Here is a 15,819-nt window from a genome sequence, read left to right on the forward strand (position 1 = left end):
TCCAGGAGACATTAAGAAACAATAAAAATTAAAAGAAAAAAGAAGAAAATGTGAAATATCTCATTGGAAAAGCAACTGATATGGAAAATAGATCTAGGAGAGATTATTTAAGAATTATTAAACTACCTGAAAGCCAAAATAAGAATTTAGACATTACCTTTCAAGTAATTATCAAGGAAAGCTGTCCTAATATTCTAGAATCAGAGGGTAAAATAGAAATTAAAAGAATTCACTGATCACCTACTGGAAGAGATACTGAATGAGAACTTCCAGGAATATTATAGCCAAATTTCAGAGCTCAGGTCAAGGAGAAAATATTTCAAGCAAACAGAGATAAACAATTCAAATATGGAGCCAGAGTGAGGGTAACATGAGATTTCAGCTTCTACATTAAAAGTTCAGAGAGCTTGGAATATGATATTCCATAAAGCAAAAGAGCTAAGATTATAAACAAGAATTATCTACCCAGAAAAACTCACTATAATGCTACAGGGGAAAAACAGACATTCAATGAAACAGCAAATTTTTTAAACATTCCAATGAAAAGATGAGAAGCGAATAGAAAATTTAACTTTCAAATAAAAGACTCAAGAAAAGCATAAAAATGTAAACAAGAAAGAAAAATTATAAGGAAGTCAATAAGGTTAAATTATTTGCTCTCTTATGTGAGAAGGTAACATCTGTAACTCCTAAGAACTTTATCATTATTAAGGCAGTTAGAAAGAGTATACACAGAAAGAGGGCAGAGGTATGATTTAAATATGATGAGTTGATCTCTTAAAAAAAACAAAATTAAAGGCTGAGAAATGACTAAAAGAGAATAACACACATCCACAATGGGGTATAGAAATCTCTCGTTCCCTAAAGTATAGTAGGAAGGGAAGGGGATGAGAAAAGAGAAATGGGAGATGGCAGTAGGGAGGGTAAAATGGAGTAGGCAGTAGGTAGAAGCAATATGCTTTTGAGAATGGACAGGATGAAAACAAAAAGAGAGTAGGATAAACAGGTGGAAAACAGGATGAAGGAAAAATAGTAATCAGAAATATGAACAAATTTTATAGCAGTTTCTCTGATAAGGCCTCATGTTTTCAAATATATAAAAAGAATTAAGCCAAATCTATAAAATAAGGGGCATTTCCTAATTGATAAATGATCAATGGATATGAACAGGCAATTTTCAGATGAAGTAATCAAAGCTATCTATAATCAAATGAAAAACTGCTCTAAATCACTACTGACTAGAGAAAGCAAATTAAAACAGCTCTAAGTTACTATATTTCATCTATCAGATTGGTTAATATGATAGAAAATAAACATGACATATGTTGGAGAGGATATAGGGGAAATTGAGACACTGATGCACTGTTGGTAGAGTTATAAACTGATTCAACTCTTCTGTCTGATAATTTAAAACTGTGCCCAAGCAATAAAAATCATGACCCAGTACCACTATTAGTCGGCATTTCAAGATTAAAAAAAAAAAGGACCTATATACGTGTCTGTGTGTGTGTGTGTGTGTGTGTGTGTGTGTGTGTGTGTATGTATTTAGTAGTGGTAAAGAAGGAGAAATTGAAGAGATGCTCCATTTGATGGAAGGGTTGATCAGGTTGTCATATATGATTGTAAAAGAATATCATTATCATATGAAATGTTAAGAAAAATGCTTTCAGAAAAAAGTGAAGTGAGCAGAACCAGGGGAACAAAATACACAACAACAGCAATATTGTAGGATGATCAGCTGTGAATGAATTAGTTATTCTCAGCAATACCATGATCTAAGACAATTCCAAAGAACTTATGATAGAAAATGCTATCCATCAGTAAAGGAAAGAACTGTTGGAATCTGAACATAGATCAAAGCATACTTTTTTTTTCTTTAGGTTTTTGCAAGGCAAACAGGGTTAAGTGGCTTGCCCAGGGCCACACAGCTAGGTAATTATTAAGTGTCTGAGACTGGATTTGAACCCAGGTACTCCTGACTCCAAGGTCGGTGCTTTATCCACTACGCCACCTAGCCCCCCCAAAGCATACTTTTTTTAACTTTATTTTTTGGGGGGGGGTTGGGGTTTGTTTTTTCTTTTACATTATGACTAATATGAAAATATGCTTTGTATGGCTGTACATATATAACCTCTATCAAACTGCAAAAAATTGTTTTTACATGTAATTAGGTGAAAATAAAATATTAAATAAATGAGTAAAAAAAAAAAAGAAAAAAGCCAATAACTTACGAATGGAATGTGTCATTGCTTTGCTGTTCACAGAAGATCCCAGCACAGTCCTTCTGTTCTTGAGGAGCTGTATAGCCTTTGTCATATAGTTGGGTCAGTCCAATTGTGAAAGAAAACAGGACAAGAAGGAACATCCCAAGAAACTTTCCAAAGTCTTGCAACATTTGTCCCATTGAAATCTATGGAATTTATAAAACAGATTTTCAAAACAAAAGCTACTATAAATTATAAAATATTAAATGTTTAGCTACAGCCTAACGGATTGCTGCCTGTGTATCTGTGACATCCAACATCCAAAAATCCATTCCAAGTAAAGTCCACTTTGGAGTGTGTATGTGTTATACATTTCATATATATGAAATAATTTAAGAGCCAAGCAAATTTTGAGTTTTTATGATTCTGTCTTACTTTCTTTGAAACAAGAGTCAGTTCCTTAAAGGAAAATATTACCATAGGATTCCCATTTTGCTTCTAGGAGATCAAGCACAGGACTGGTTTGCAAAGGATAAAGAGAAAATATCCAAACCAATCTTCTACCAGGCCCTAGTAAGCTCCCTAAAGTGCAGACTAGCTTTTAGATTTGAATTCCTCCTCTCAGGACAGAGATTGGCATATAACAAGGGCTTGAGAAATCTATTTCATTTATAGACTCATTCAATATTTGTACATGTCCCTAAACACAAAAAACTAAGAAAACATTAAATACCTCTTCTTAAGACTAACCCAGTCCCACAAACTCACTGTTGTGTGCTTGATCCAGTTTATTATCCTACACAGGAAACAACTGGCATCATAACATTTATGCTGCTAATCATGATCTCATCTAAGTAAAATATTTTGGTAAGATTAAATTGGATGCCTATCATTTGAGATGGATTAATTCTTTCAGACTAATAAAGAACTATTTACTCACACATGTCCTGCAGTCATTTATTTATCTACTTCATTTATCTACTATTTGACAGACCCAGTACTAGGAACTTCAAGTAAAAAAACCGAAAAAACCAAATAGCTCCTGCCTCAAAGGGCTCACATCTACCTGGGTCTGGGGGTGGGGTAGGGGGTTGGTAGGGGGTAGGGGTAGGAATAAGGAAAACCCAGTGAGGCACCTAAGTGGATCAGCAGAGAGAGTGCTGGGTCCAGAGTCAGTAAAACTTACTACCTGTGAGACACTAGGTGAGTCATTTTACCTGTTTGCCTCAATTTCCTTAACTATAAAATGGTGATACCTGATAGTAGGCATTATTTGTAAACTGCTCAGTACAATGCCTGGAATATAACAGGTACTGTATAAATGTTTATTTCCTTCGTTCCTCCTTACCACTAATAACTGGTAGGATCATAAAAACAGCTAGGTGGCACAGTGGATAAAGCACCGGCCCTGGAGTCAGGAGTACCTGGGTTCAAATCCGGTCTCAAACACTTAATAATTACCTAGCTGTGTGGCCTTGGGCAAGCCACTTAACCCCATTTGCCTTGCAAAAATCTAAAAAACAAACAAAAAAAAACAGGAAGGATGGGAATTCAGGGAAGCCTGGAAGGATTTGCAAGAACTGATGCTGAGCAAGATAAGAAGAACCAGAAGAACACTGTACACCCTAACAGCAACATGGAGGTGATGATCAATCTTTTTTTTTTTTTAGGTTTTTTGCAAGGCAAATGGGGTTGAGTGGCTTGCCCAAGGCCACACAGCTAGGTAATTATTAAGTGTCTGAGACCGGATTTAAACCCAGGTACTCCTGACTCCAAGGCCAGTGCTTTATCCACTATGCCACCTAGCCGCCCCCTGATGATCAATCTTAATGGGCTTACTCATTTCCTCAGTGCAACAATCAGGGACAATTTTGGGGTATCTGCGATGGAGAATTCCATCTGTATCCAAAGAGGGAATTGTGGAGTTTGAACAAAGACCAAAGACTATTACTTAAAAAAAAAAAAAAGATATTTTATAATGTAATTTTGCTATCTCTTATATTTTATTTTTTCCTTAAGGATATGATTTCTCTCTCAACACATTCAATTTTGATCACTGCATATCATGGAAACATTGTAAAGACTATCAGACTGCCTTATGTGGGGGGGTGGGGGGAGGAAAGTGAGACTGGGGAGAAAATTGTAAAATTCAAAAAAACAATTAAAAAAAACATCCTTGATGAGAATATTAGGAGAAGAAGCACGACACTTTCTACAATTTACCTCATTTGTTGACTATAAAAGTTTTTAAATTGATAGATCAAATGCCTAAATGCTTCTAACAAGGTTCCTCCAATGCACACAACAAAATACTGTGGGGCTGTTGAAAATTATGGCAATACAAATAACTTACAACAACCAGTTATTTTAAAATCTGGTAGGGAATAAAGCATGTTTGAAGAAGGAATCCATCATTTTCATAAACACACACAGAAGATGCACAACCAGTTGGCTTCAGAATTACATGAGAGTTGTCTGACTAACAAGAAATTAAAGGGTTTTTTTAATTACTTCCAACTTCTCCCTTAAATTAAGATCATATTGTTAACAACACTGTTCTGTTGGTAGCTGTGTAAGGCAACTAATAATGGAACACTATAATCTCTGGTCATCATATGGAAAAAGCAAGGGGTTGGACAGGTCATGGATTCCATCACTATTTTTACACTATCAAAAGAAAATGAGGAAGGCATCTAGTACATTGTGCTGACACCCTGTGGTTAACATATGAGAGAATATAAGAGAAAAATTCAATAGGCAGAGGGGTGGGTTTGCAATATGCACTGGTGATGGGAAAATCCACGAAAATAAAATCATAAACTGATTAGTGTTTACAAATGTTCTATATTGCATCTTGGATTCTAGGGTTCAATCTTCCTCTCAATGTCCTTGATAAATTTAGAGCAGAATATCAGTTAAATTCAGTTAAAATCTGACCTCAGATACTTACTAGCTGTGTGACCCTGGGCAAGTTACTTAACACTGTTTGCCTCAGTTTCCTCATTATATAAAATGAACTGGAGAAGAAAATGATAAACTGTTCCAGTTCTATGCCAAGAAGACCACAAATGGGGTCATGAAGAGTTAGACACATTCAAAGTGCATGAGTGCATTATGTAAAATAACTGAACACATTATCAAGTAGCAGGTCAGTGATCTATCACTTCAATCTGTTCTATTTTCTAGATCCACAGACTGTTTCTTAAACTGACCAGTTCTCCCACTCATTTTATTCCCTATATTTACTAGAATATTCCTCTCTAAATGAGGATTTGGTTGTTTTTTGTTTTGTTGTGTATGTGTGTATATGTATGTGTGTTTATGTGTGTGTTATAGACCATTGACAGGAAATGAAAAAAGAAAGGTCACACACAAAACCTACAGAATTACTGAAAGATGATATTTCTTGTTACTTCATGGATATTGTTGTGAGTTATCCGGTCCACATTTCCAGGGTCTTAACACTATGTGAGGTCCAAAAACCAAGATGACTTTTTATCTTTAATACATGATGGTACCCATTTTTGATGCATGTTAATTAAGATTTCTCAGTTTCTCACTTCCTAAGATTCTGAGGCTATAAGTAGCATGGAAGAAGAGGTATTCTTTGTTAACTCTATTGCCAGATCTATACTTCAGATTTTCAGATATAGTAATTGGGTGAGAAGGTAAAGGGAAGAGGAAAAAAGGCTTATGAAAATGTACTGGAATTATTTTCGTAAGTATAGAGGCCTTTTATGATCGAGTGATTCTACAAAATATTCCCTGACTCTAGAGACTCACTGCTCCACATAAGTGGATCTCAGAAAGGGTTTCAATGCAAAACAAGGAAAAAGGCTGATATTGTTTATGGTCTGGACTCTGATTTGACTTTCCTGAGCAAGTCACCAGACTCAAAATCATGCCATAGTTGAAGGAAACAGTGTAACATTTACTCAAAAGATTTGGTTTAGAACTTTACATATTGGGGTATCTAACATCTATGAGATAAATTAGTAGGCATTCTGATACACCAGACTCAACCCAAACAAATTCCTGGGAAACACAGTACAATTTTCCACAACAAGACTAAGTACACATAATCCTGCAAGAAGTTAAGATCTCATTTAAAAATACCTTTTAAACATTAAAATCTCCATGGAAAATGCTCCCAGTCAAAAGCAAATACCTAATGACATTCATTTGGATGAATAACCAGACAGAAATATTAAATTACTCCAATACCGTGTTTATTTCTACAAGGGGAATAATGATGACAAGCATTCATTCAGACCTCGGACTGAATTGCCAGAGTAAAACTTCTTTGTCACTTATGGACTCTGAGGACCTTCCAATTCTAACACCCTTATGATTTCCCTATTTCTCCAGATGATTCTACCATATGTTCTACAATAAATTCCTTATAATCTGATGATTATAATCAAATAAGCCAATTATAATTACCTTTAAGTAATTTATATTTGTTAAATATAAAAATGTAACATATTTAAGAACAAAAAAATTTTTTTGAACACAAACTGCAATGATTAATAGCTGTCTTTTATTGAAAGCATTATTTTCTCTTCTCATGATTGATTTTTGAGACTATAGCCACACATTCCTGCTTTTTCAAATGTTTTTGAGTTGTGAATTTTAAAATTGTGAAAGGAAAAAACTAAAAGCATATTTGTAGGTAAATATAAAAGAAATAAAACTGTTTTGGTTCACTTACAAAGTCCTTTAAACATTATAGACCATTATACAGGCTGCATGAATGCACAAATAATTAAAGTTGAATCTAAATCAAGCCCCTAAATCTAGCATGGGAAATGTGTGTTCTTATAAGACTCTGATACATTCTCTTGGATTTGACTTTAGAACTACTACATTTGCAAAGGCAATTTACAGATGAAGAAATCAAAGAGATCATAGTCATATGAAAAATTGCTCTAAATCACTATTAGAGAAATGCAAATTAAAGCATCTCTGAGGTACCACCTCACACCTCTCAGACCAGCCAATATGACCACAAAGGTCAATGATCAATGTTGGAAGGGATGTAGGAAATCTGGGACACCAATACATTGTTGGTGGAGCTGTAAACTCATCCAACCTTTCTGGAGAGAAATTTGGAACTACACCCAAAGGGCAACAAAAATGTGCATACCCTTTGATCCAGCTATACCACTACTGGATCTATACCCTGAAGAGATCATGAAAAAGGGTAAAAAAATCATCACTTTTACAAAAATATTCATATCAGCTTTGTTTGTGGTGGCAAAGAATTGGAAACAGAAGGAATGTCCATCAATTGGGGAATGGTTTAATAAACTGTGATATATATACGTTATGGAACACTATTGTTCTATTAGAAACCAGGAGGGATGGAAATTCAGGGAAGCCTGGAAGGATTTGCATGAATTGATGCTAATCAACTGATGCTAAGTGAGATAAGCAGAACCAGAAAAACACTGTACACCCTAACAACAACATGGGGGTGATGTTCAACCTTGATGGACTTGCTCGTTCCATCAGTGCAACAATCGGGGACAATTTTGGGCTGTCTGCAATAGAGAATACCATCTGTATCCAGAGAAAGAACCATGGAGTTTGAACAAAGTTCAAGGACTATTCCCTTTAATTTAGAAAAAAACACAGATATCTTATTATCTGATCTTGTTATCTCATATACTTTCTGTTTCTTCTTTAAGAATATGATTTCTCTCTCATCACACTCAATTTGGATCAATGTCCAACATGGAAACAAAGTAAAGACTGACAGATTGCTTTCCGTGGGGGTGGGGGTGGGGGGAGGGAAATAAGATTGGGGAAAAATTGTAAAACTCAAATAATATCTTTAATAAAAAAAAAAAGACAAGAGCATTCCATAGTCAGAAGAAAAAAGAATCCTAGATATCCCTGACCCTCCCTAAAAAAGAGCTTCAAAAATATTTACATATGAAAATATTTACACATGGTATAGTTCCTCTCTTAAGAAAAAATTTCAGAAAAACAAAATATGACAACTTTAAAATATACAATCTCATTAACAATCAGAGAGTTACACAAAATAAAACAGCTTTGAAAAATCTGCTCACCCAAATCAAATTGGGAGAAATAATGAAAAACACTGAAACCTGAATCTAGAAGGACTGTGGAGAAACTAGTACTCATTGAACGGCATTGTAAATTTGAAGAATTCTTTTTTTTTTTTTTTTAGGTTTTTGCAAGGCAAATGGGGTTAAGTGGCTTGCCCAAAGCCACACAGCTAGGTAATTATTAAGTGTCTGAGACTGAATTTGAACCCAGGTACTCCTGACTCCAGGGCCAGTGCTTTATCCACTGCGCCACCTAGCTGCCCAAAGAATTCTTTTGAAGAACAGTTATGACAGTATAAAGTAATTAATACAAAAATAATCACATCCTTTGACCTATATATAGGGTAATATATCCTGGAAGTATTATCAAAAAATAAAATAAAACAAAACAAAAAAGGAAGGCAGATAGATTCATTGATTACTATACAGATCTACACATAGCTTGATATTGATAAGCAAATATGATAGATTAAAACTTCATTTGAGATAGCCTGAATTTTCAAAGATTTTCATAGAAAAATCATATGTAATTGCAAAAATAAACAAAAAAACCCCAAAGTAGTCTAAATATTTGACAGGAGACTTTAACTAAATTATGATATATTATTGTAGCAAAATATTATGAAAAAATAAGGTGTGAGAAATATAAAGAAATCTGGAAACATCTTTATGAAATAAAGCAAAGAGGGGAAAAATTAGAACCAGAAGAATAGAGCACACACTAATTACAAATATAAAGTTGATTTCTAAAACAATGACAAAGATTCTTGAAGGGGATTTAAAGGAAGCAACTAAAAATTATTATATTTTATAAAATGTAATTAATTTTAATTTTGATAGTAACAAAAAGATTAACTACATGATATTCAATAATGTATTTACTATCATTTAATTTTCTAAATTATATATACATATATTTAAAATGAGATAATAATTATAAAAGGCTCAGCCCAGTCACTGACACATAAGAAGATAATTAATAAATGCTTACTTCCCTTCCCCTTAAAAAAATGGGAAAATTTTCAATGAGAAAAATTTGGGAAACCAATAAAGGCAAAAAAGATTGATTTAAATTGGAAAGGTCATTTATCATGAAATGAATGCCCAAAATGACTTTCTAAAATAGATTGTAAAATGTGATTATTACATGTAGTAACTTTAATATTTGTTGGTAAAACCTGAACAATTGAATGCAGAATAAAATAGAAACAATATTTTCTAGATATCATTTTAGAAGAATTTATCTGCCTAAACAGAATCAACTAATTTTAAAATGGCAATTTTCATGTGACAATTTAAAATCAGATAGATATAATAATATGCATAAAATAAAAAAAGATAATTTTAATTTATATGTCATAGAGAGCAATATAGTGAAATTAATTTAAAAACATCTCTTGGATTAGGTTAAAAAATAAAATCTTATGAAAGGAAAAAATGTAATTCTCTAACTTTTCAAAATAATGCAAATTCTGAATATAAGGGAAAAACAGCAGAGAAGTTTTCTACAGATTAAATGATGAATATAGGCATAGGAGCATACACAGAAAATACCCTTTTTTTCTGGGAGAGGTCATGAGAGTCAGATTAAATGGCAGAGAGAAAATAAACAGCATACATTCCTATAAAGACCTTGGGCAATTCTGTTTTATAAGTTTGGTGGAAATGGGGTTTCTTTGTGCTTCTTAAAAACAAATTTTAAAAAACCCTGAGACTTTTTGGTTAGTAGGAGATAAATATTTTTGCTATTATTGATTCCCTGAAAATCAAGATATATTTTTATCCACATGAAATTATCATGGTTCTCTATCTACACTCAAGTCATTTTTTCGCAATAAAATACAAATTTCTTGAGAGTAAAGACTAGTTCACTTTTGTCTTTGTGTTCCTAGCAACCAGGACTGTCTCTGGCACATAATAGGCACTTAATAAAACCTTAGTGAATTAATACTTTCCTATTCCTTATTTTCTCTACTTCTACAAAATTCCTCTCTCAAAATTCAAACCAGCATTTCCCACTTGGCATCTAAAGAACAATAAAGCATCTTTTAAGCTTCAAATAGAAACTTCTTTTATATTTTTTAATAATTAACAAGTATACAACTATGTTTACTTTTTTTTTGTGCATAGACAGAGAGACAGGTGTGATTATAGATCATCTCTCAATAAATAGGTGTAAGGAAAAAAATACACTCCGGACAAAGAAAACCAAGAAACACTCTTTGGTAAAGAAAACCTGGTACTGAGTAGAAAGGCATATCTAATTAGAGCAATAAGTAAATTGCTTTGAGGGGAAGGATGTGGACCATTTTATTTTAGGTTTTGGTTTTTTTTGTAAGGCAAATGGGGTTAAGTGGCTTGCCCAAGGCCACACAGCTAGGTAATTATTAAGTGTCTGAGACCAGATTTGAACCCAGGTACTCCTGACTCCACCTAGCTGCCCCGATGTGGACCATTTTAAGAGATACAAAAGTAACTGTTCTTAATATTATGTTAATAGAAGCTGAAATTATGGATCTAATCCAAAAATGAGCAATTGGTAACTCTTATTTCATGGTCACAGAATTAAAGTTCCACTTTAAACTCCATTCTTATTGACTGCAAAGGGAACAAGATGAATGTTTGAGTGAACTCAAATCCATCATTCCTGAAAGAACAGCTATTTAGAAAACACTTGTCTCAGTATCTAATAGAATCATCTTCCCATTTAAAATAGTACTGCACAATATTCTGGAAACTTCCTAGAAGTTTTTAAGTTTCATGAGCTGTCCATTACCCATCTTCTGATTAAACATTTCATGAAGCATATCCTTTAGGACACTTCAAATTCAACTAAAACACTTACTGTCTACTATGCAAAGTATTGTGCTAAGTCCTAAGGATGCAAAGAAAAATAAATCAATCTCTGCCCTCAAGAAGTTTACATTCTAAGAAGGGGATACAGAGATATCACATAGTATATACAAAAGAATGAAGAGTCATTTCAAGAGGGAAAGACCACAAACAACTGAGGAGATCAGAAAACATTTCATGTTGGAAATGGCATCAAAGTGATGAATTTCAAGGTGTGATGGTGGGGAAGGAAAGGGAGTATATTTCAAATATAAGGAATCACATGTGCAAAAGCATATGCATGGTTTATGGAATATTAAAGGGAATAGTTAGCAAATCAATTTGACCAGGGGAAAATATGAAATAAGACTGGCTGCAAATTTTGCAGTTTATCCTTAGAGGCAAAAGGAAAATATTGAAAATTTTTGAGCAGAGTTGATAAAATAGTTAGATCTACACCTTCCTAAGTTAACCCTTAACTACCCACAAAGAAAAACAAATTAGATGAAGAATGCCTATTGTCCAGTCTCTACCAAACAGTTGAATAATTTTAAAAACTCATCCATGACTATCTATATCTTGGGCAGATATTGCAAAGATAGACTAAGTTGGACCCAAAACTGAACAGGAGGAAGGCACAGTTCTTTTTTTTTAAGGTTTTTTTTTTTTTTTTTTTTTTTGGCAAGGCATGGGGTTAAGTGGCTTGCCCAAGGCCACACCAGCTAGGTAATTATTAAGTGTCTGAGGTCAGATTTGAACTCAGGTACTTCTGACTCCAGGGCCACCTAGCTGCCCCAGCAGTTCTTTTAATAACCACAAGCTTCCCAATGAAATTGTCCCACCTTTTAAAAATCATAATTTTAATAACCATGAAGCACTGTATACTGGAAAGAGGAAAATCAGTATGAGAAATCCATGTAAATATTAGACTACTGAGAAACTAAATATTATGAATCAGTAGTTATTGATGTCTTCTTGAACACTTTTTTTTCAGTAATAAAATTTCCTCAAGTTTTCCCATTCCCTGTTACCTCTCTAGTTAGGATAAGTGGTATAGGGATAAATCGGAATCAGGAAGATTTGTATTCAAATCAGGCCTCACTTACTAGTTGAATAACCCTAGGCAAGTCACTTAAATGTTAACTGCCTCAGTTTCCCCAATAGTAAAATGGGGATAATAATAGCACCTAACTTTTAGGGGATTGTTGTGAGGATTCGCTGAGATAATATTTCTACAATTTTTAATTACAGAGTCTGGCACATAGAAGGCACTTAATAAATCTTCCTTCCTCCCCTCCCTTTTTCCTTGTCTCTGAACTGTTATAAACCATTTCATCAATGCTTACACAACTGTGACATCTTCAGTAGGTACTTCTACATATATTTGATTTATGAGTGACTTTTCCCAATTTCAGTTTCTTAAATCTTTGACACCAAATTATCCGGTTTCATTGTCATTATTTCAAACAAAATGAAACAATTATTTTGGAGAAGCTTAAAATGTGTTCAAATTTCTTTGTTAGCCTCATCCATAGAATTCTACTCTAGACTTCAAAAGCGATAGTATCTTTTAGGACTGATGTATAACACCACTCAAAACTGAGCTACTTGGTCCCTCAGATCAAAAACAAGCTCAACTTCTTCATCCTTTAACAATCCTCACCTGATCTCAGGTAAACTCCCTAAGCAAGCCATCAATACATCTCTATCTCAGTCTTGTAAATCGTCTGCAATCTCACTTTGGTCCATAGCATTTAATTTAAATTGTTCTCTCTCTCTCCAAAGTTTTCTTAACGATCTCTCAACTATCAAATCTAATGGCCATTTTTCAAAACTCATTCTGCTTTATATCTTTACAGCATTTGACCCAATTGATCATCTTTTTCTGAATATTCCCTCCTTTCTAGCTTTTTTTGACACTACAATCTCTTGGGGTTTTTTCCCTATCCCCTACTTTTCAGTTTCTTTTGCTAGATGTTAATTATGCATCCTAAAGTACTGTAAATGTCCCCCAAGCCTATGTCCATTTCTCTATGGCAGGGGTTCTGAAGCTTTTTTATTTCATTGATCACTTTTGTCAGTCTGGGGAAGGCTGCAGATCACTTCTCAGAATAGTGTTTTTAAATGTATTAAATACTAATTATAATCAGAAACTGTTATCAAAATGTTTCTCAGAAACAAGTTCACAAACTCTAGGTAAGAATCTCTAAACTACCTAGTCTTACCCAACAATCTCATCAATTCATTTACCATATTTATGCAAATAATTCCTAGTTCTATATACCCAGCTCTAACTCTAGACTGAGCTCCAGTCCTACATCTCCAATTGTGTCTTAGACAACCTAAACTAGATGTCCAATAGACATCTTAAACTCAACATGTCAAAATAAAACTCATCATCTTCCCCCCCCCCACCCCCGCAAAACCCTTCTAAACTTCCATATTGACCATTCAGGGAGCCACTATCCTCCTTGTCACCCAGGCTTACAACCATGGTATCTTCCTTAACTTCTCACTCACTCTTGCTGTTTCTACTTTCCAATCATATCTTATATACATCTGCTTCTCTCACAAAACCGACATCCCAGGTCAAACATCATCATCTCATGCCTAGACTACTCCAATAACGTTCTGGGTGATCTCCCTACTTTGTGTCTCTCTCCACTCCCAGTATAGTCTCTACTCAACTATTGAAGTCATTTTCCTAAAGCTTAGGTCTGACTATGTCACCCCCAATAAGCTCCAATGGACTCCTTCCTCTTTGGCATTTAAAGCTCTTAATAATCAGGGCCCCTTAACAAATATGACATTCCACCTCATACTGGCTCAATCATTTCCTCATACATGACAGTCCATTTCTAGTTTTTGTGACTTTGTATTGACTTTTCCCTTTCCAAAAATTTTTCTGTTTTCTTGCCTCTGCCTTTAGTATCTTAGGCTTCCTTCAAGATTATATTCAAACCCTATCTTCAGCAAGAGACCTTTCCCAGGCTCTCCAGCTGCTAAGACTTTCCTCTCTGAGATGACCTTTCATCTAGTTCTGTAGAGATTTTTTTAGATATCTAGCTATTTTTGAATTTGTCTCCATTATAATATGAATCTCTTAAGGACAAAAAGAATAGTTTTGGTCTTTTGGTGTATATCCTTGATGATTAAAACATACAAATACTGCTTTAATGAATGTTTTTTGATTGGCTGTATTTGTTTCACTCTAGAATGAGAGATCAGAAGTGTTTAGCCTACACTGTTTAGTGGCAAACCAAAAATTTTTAAAGAACAATGAGAATATGGGGCAACTAGGTGGCGCAGTGGATAGAGCACCAGCCCTGGAGTCAGGAGTACCTGAGTTCAAATCTGGCCTCAGACACTTAATAATTACCTAGCTGTGTGGCCTTGGGCAAGCCACTTAACCCCATTGTCTTGAAAAAAAAAATAAAAACCTAAAAAAAGAACAATGAGAATAACATATTGGATAGATCTTTCATGGGAGCCTTACAAAAAACATTAAATATAACTGTTAGCAAAGTAGGAAATCCTCACACAGATTCAACTGAAGATCTTAGCAAACTACCTCTGGTTTGATGAATATCATTACATAAATTTAGTTTTAAAAATAAGTATCATAATTAAATGGAACTCAGTCACTTAAGAGAATAAAGTTAGCTCTTGCTGATAAGTTCAAACAGTTGTGAATTACCTATGATTTTTACTAAAATATGCAACTGTCATATATCCAATATTTAATAAGGAATAAAGGGAAGCCAGAATACTTGGAAATACCATTTACTTTTTAAAAATTATTATGAAACATCATTTAAAATTTTAATCAGGTTATTAGCCCATTTATTTGTTTGTTGTTTTTTTTTTTGCAAGGCAGATGGGGTAAAGTGGCTTGCCCAAGGCCACACAGCTAGGTAATTATTAAGTGTCTGAGACCAGATTTGAACCCAAGTACTCCTGACTCCAAGGCCGGTGCTTTATCCACTACGCCACCTAGCTGCCCCTTAGCCCATTTATTTGTAAGAATGATTGTCATCAATTAATTCTTCCTAGATCAGCTGCCAGCTCTACTTATCTTCCCTTAGGTAAACACATTATCATATCAAGATCATTTAAATGTTATCTGTTCCAGTGGACATTTAATCATAAAATAACAAATCTCTCAAATTCTTTTGCAGAAATTTTAATCTTTTACCTGTAATGGCCCCAAGATGGAGCTTGTCGTATACATGAAAAAGAGGCGGAGGTAACTCAGAACATTAGCAAAAGCAAAAAGACCTTCTGCCACTAATGTAGGATGAAATGCGTCCCAATCCTTTCGATCAGCTGAATCATGGAACTGGAGTCAAGAAGAAAAAAAATGAAATGCAGGACACACTATTTTGTTTAACAAAAGTGAACGCTCTAATTGTTGAAAATCAACCCAGAAAGTACAATATGCAACTGGTATGAGTATGTGCACAAACATTTATATATATGGATCATGGATCAGTCTTTCAGAATAGTTCCATATATAGAGCAAAGATATTCTTTAACATCAGACAGCTAAGAAGATAGATTTTTAGTAAACTAAAAGGTTTTCTGAACTGTATTTTATTCACTAAAATCATCAAACACATTACAGAATCATAGATTTAGTTCTGGAAGGGATGACAAAAATCATCTTAGTACAATATCCCACTTTGCAGATGAAGAAATTGAGATGT

General features: G+C 34.2%; 1 protein-coding gene across 4 annotated transcripts in view; it reads right to left on the reverse strand.

Annotated features, from left to right (window-relative positions):
- The window catches only part of TRPC1 (transient receptor potential cation channel subfamily C member 1), a 72,604-nt gene that overhangs the window by 6,977 nt on the left and 49,808 nt on the right, over window positions 1-15,819 (reverse strand). For all 4 annotated transcript variants that reach the window (XM_074191147.1, XM_074191150.1, XM_074191148.1 and 1 more), the window contains 2 exons: window positions 15,309-15,452; window positions 2,232-2,410 (listed from right to left, as the gene is read on the reverse strand). In XM_074191147.1, the coding sequence (XP_074047248.1) occupies window positions 2,232-2,410; window positions 15,309-15,452 (323 nt within the window). The remainder of the gene's footprint in view (window positions 1-2,231; window positions 2,411-15,308; window positions 15,453-15,819) is intronic.

The sequence above is a fragment of the Macrotis lagotis genome, chromosome 6, assembly GCF_037893015.1.
Source record: "Macrotis lagotis isolate mMagLag1 chromosome 6, bilby.v1.9.chrom.fasta, whole genome shotgun sequence".
NCBI classification, from domain to species: domain Eukaryota; kingdom Metazoa; phylum Chordata; class Mammalia; order Peramelemorphia; family Peramelidae; genus Macrotis; species Macrotis lagotis.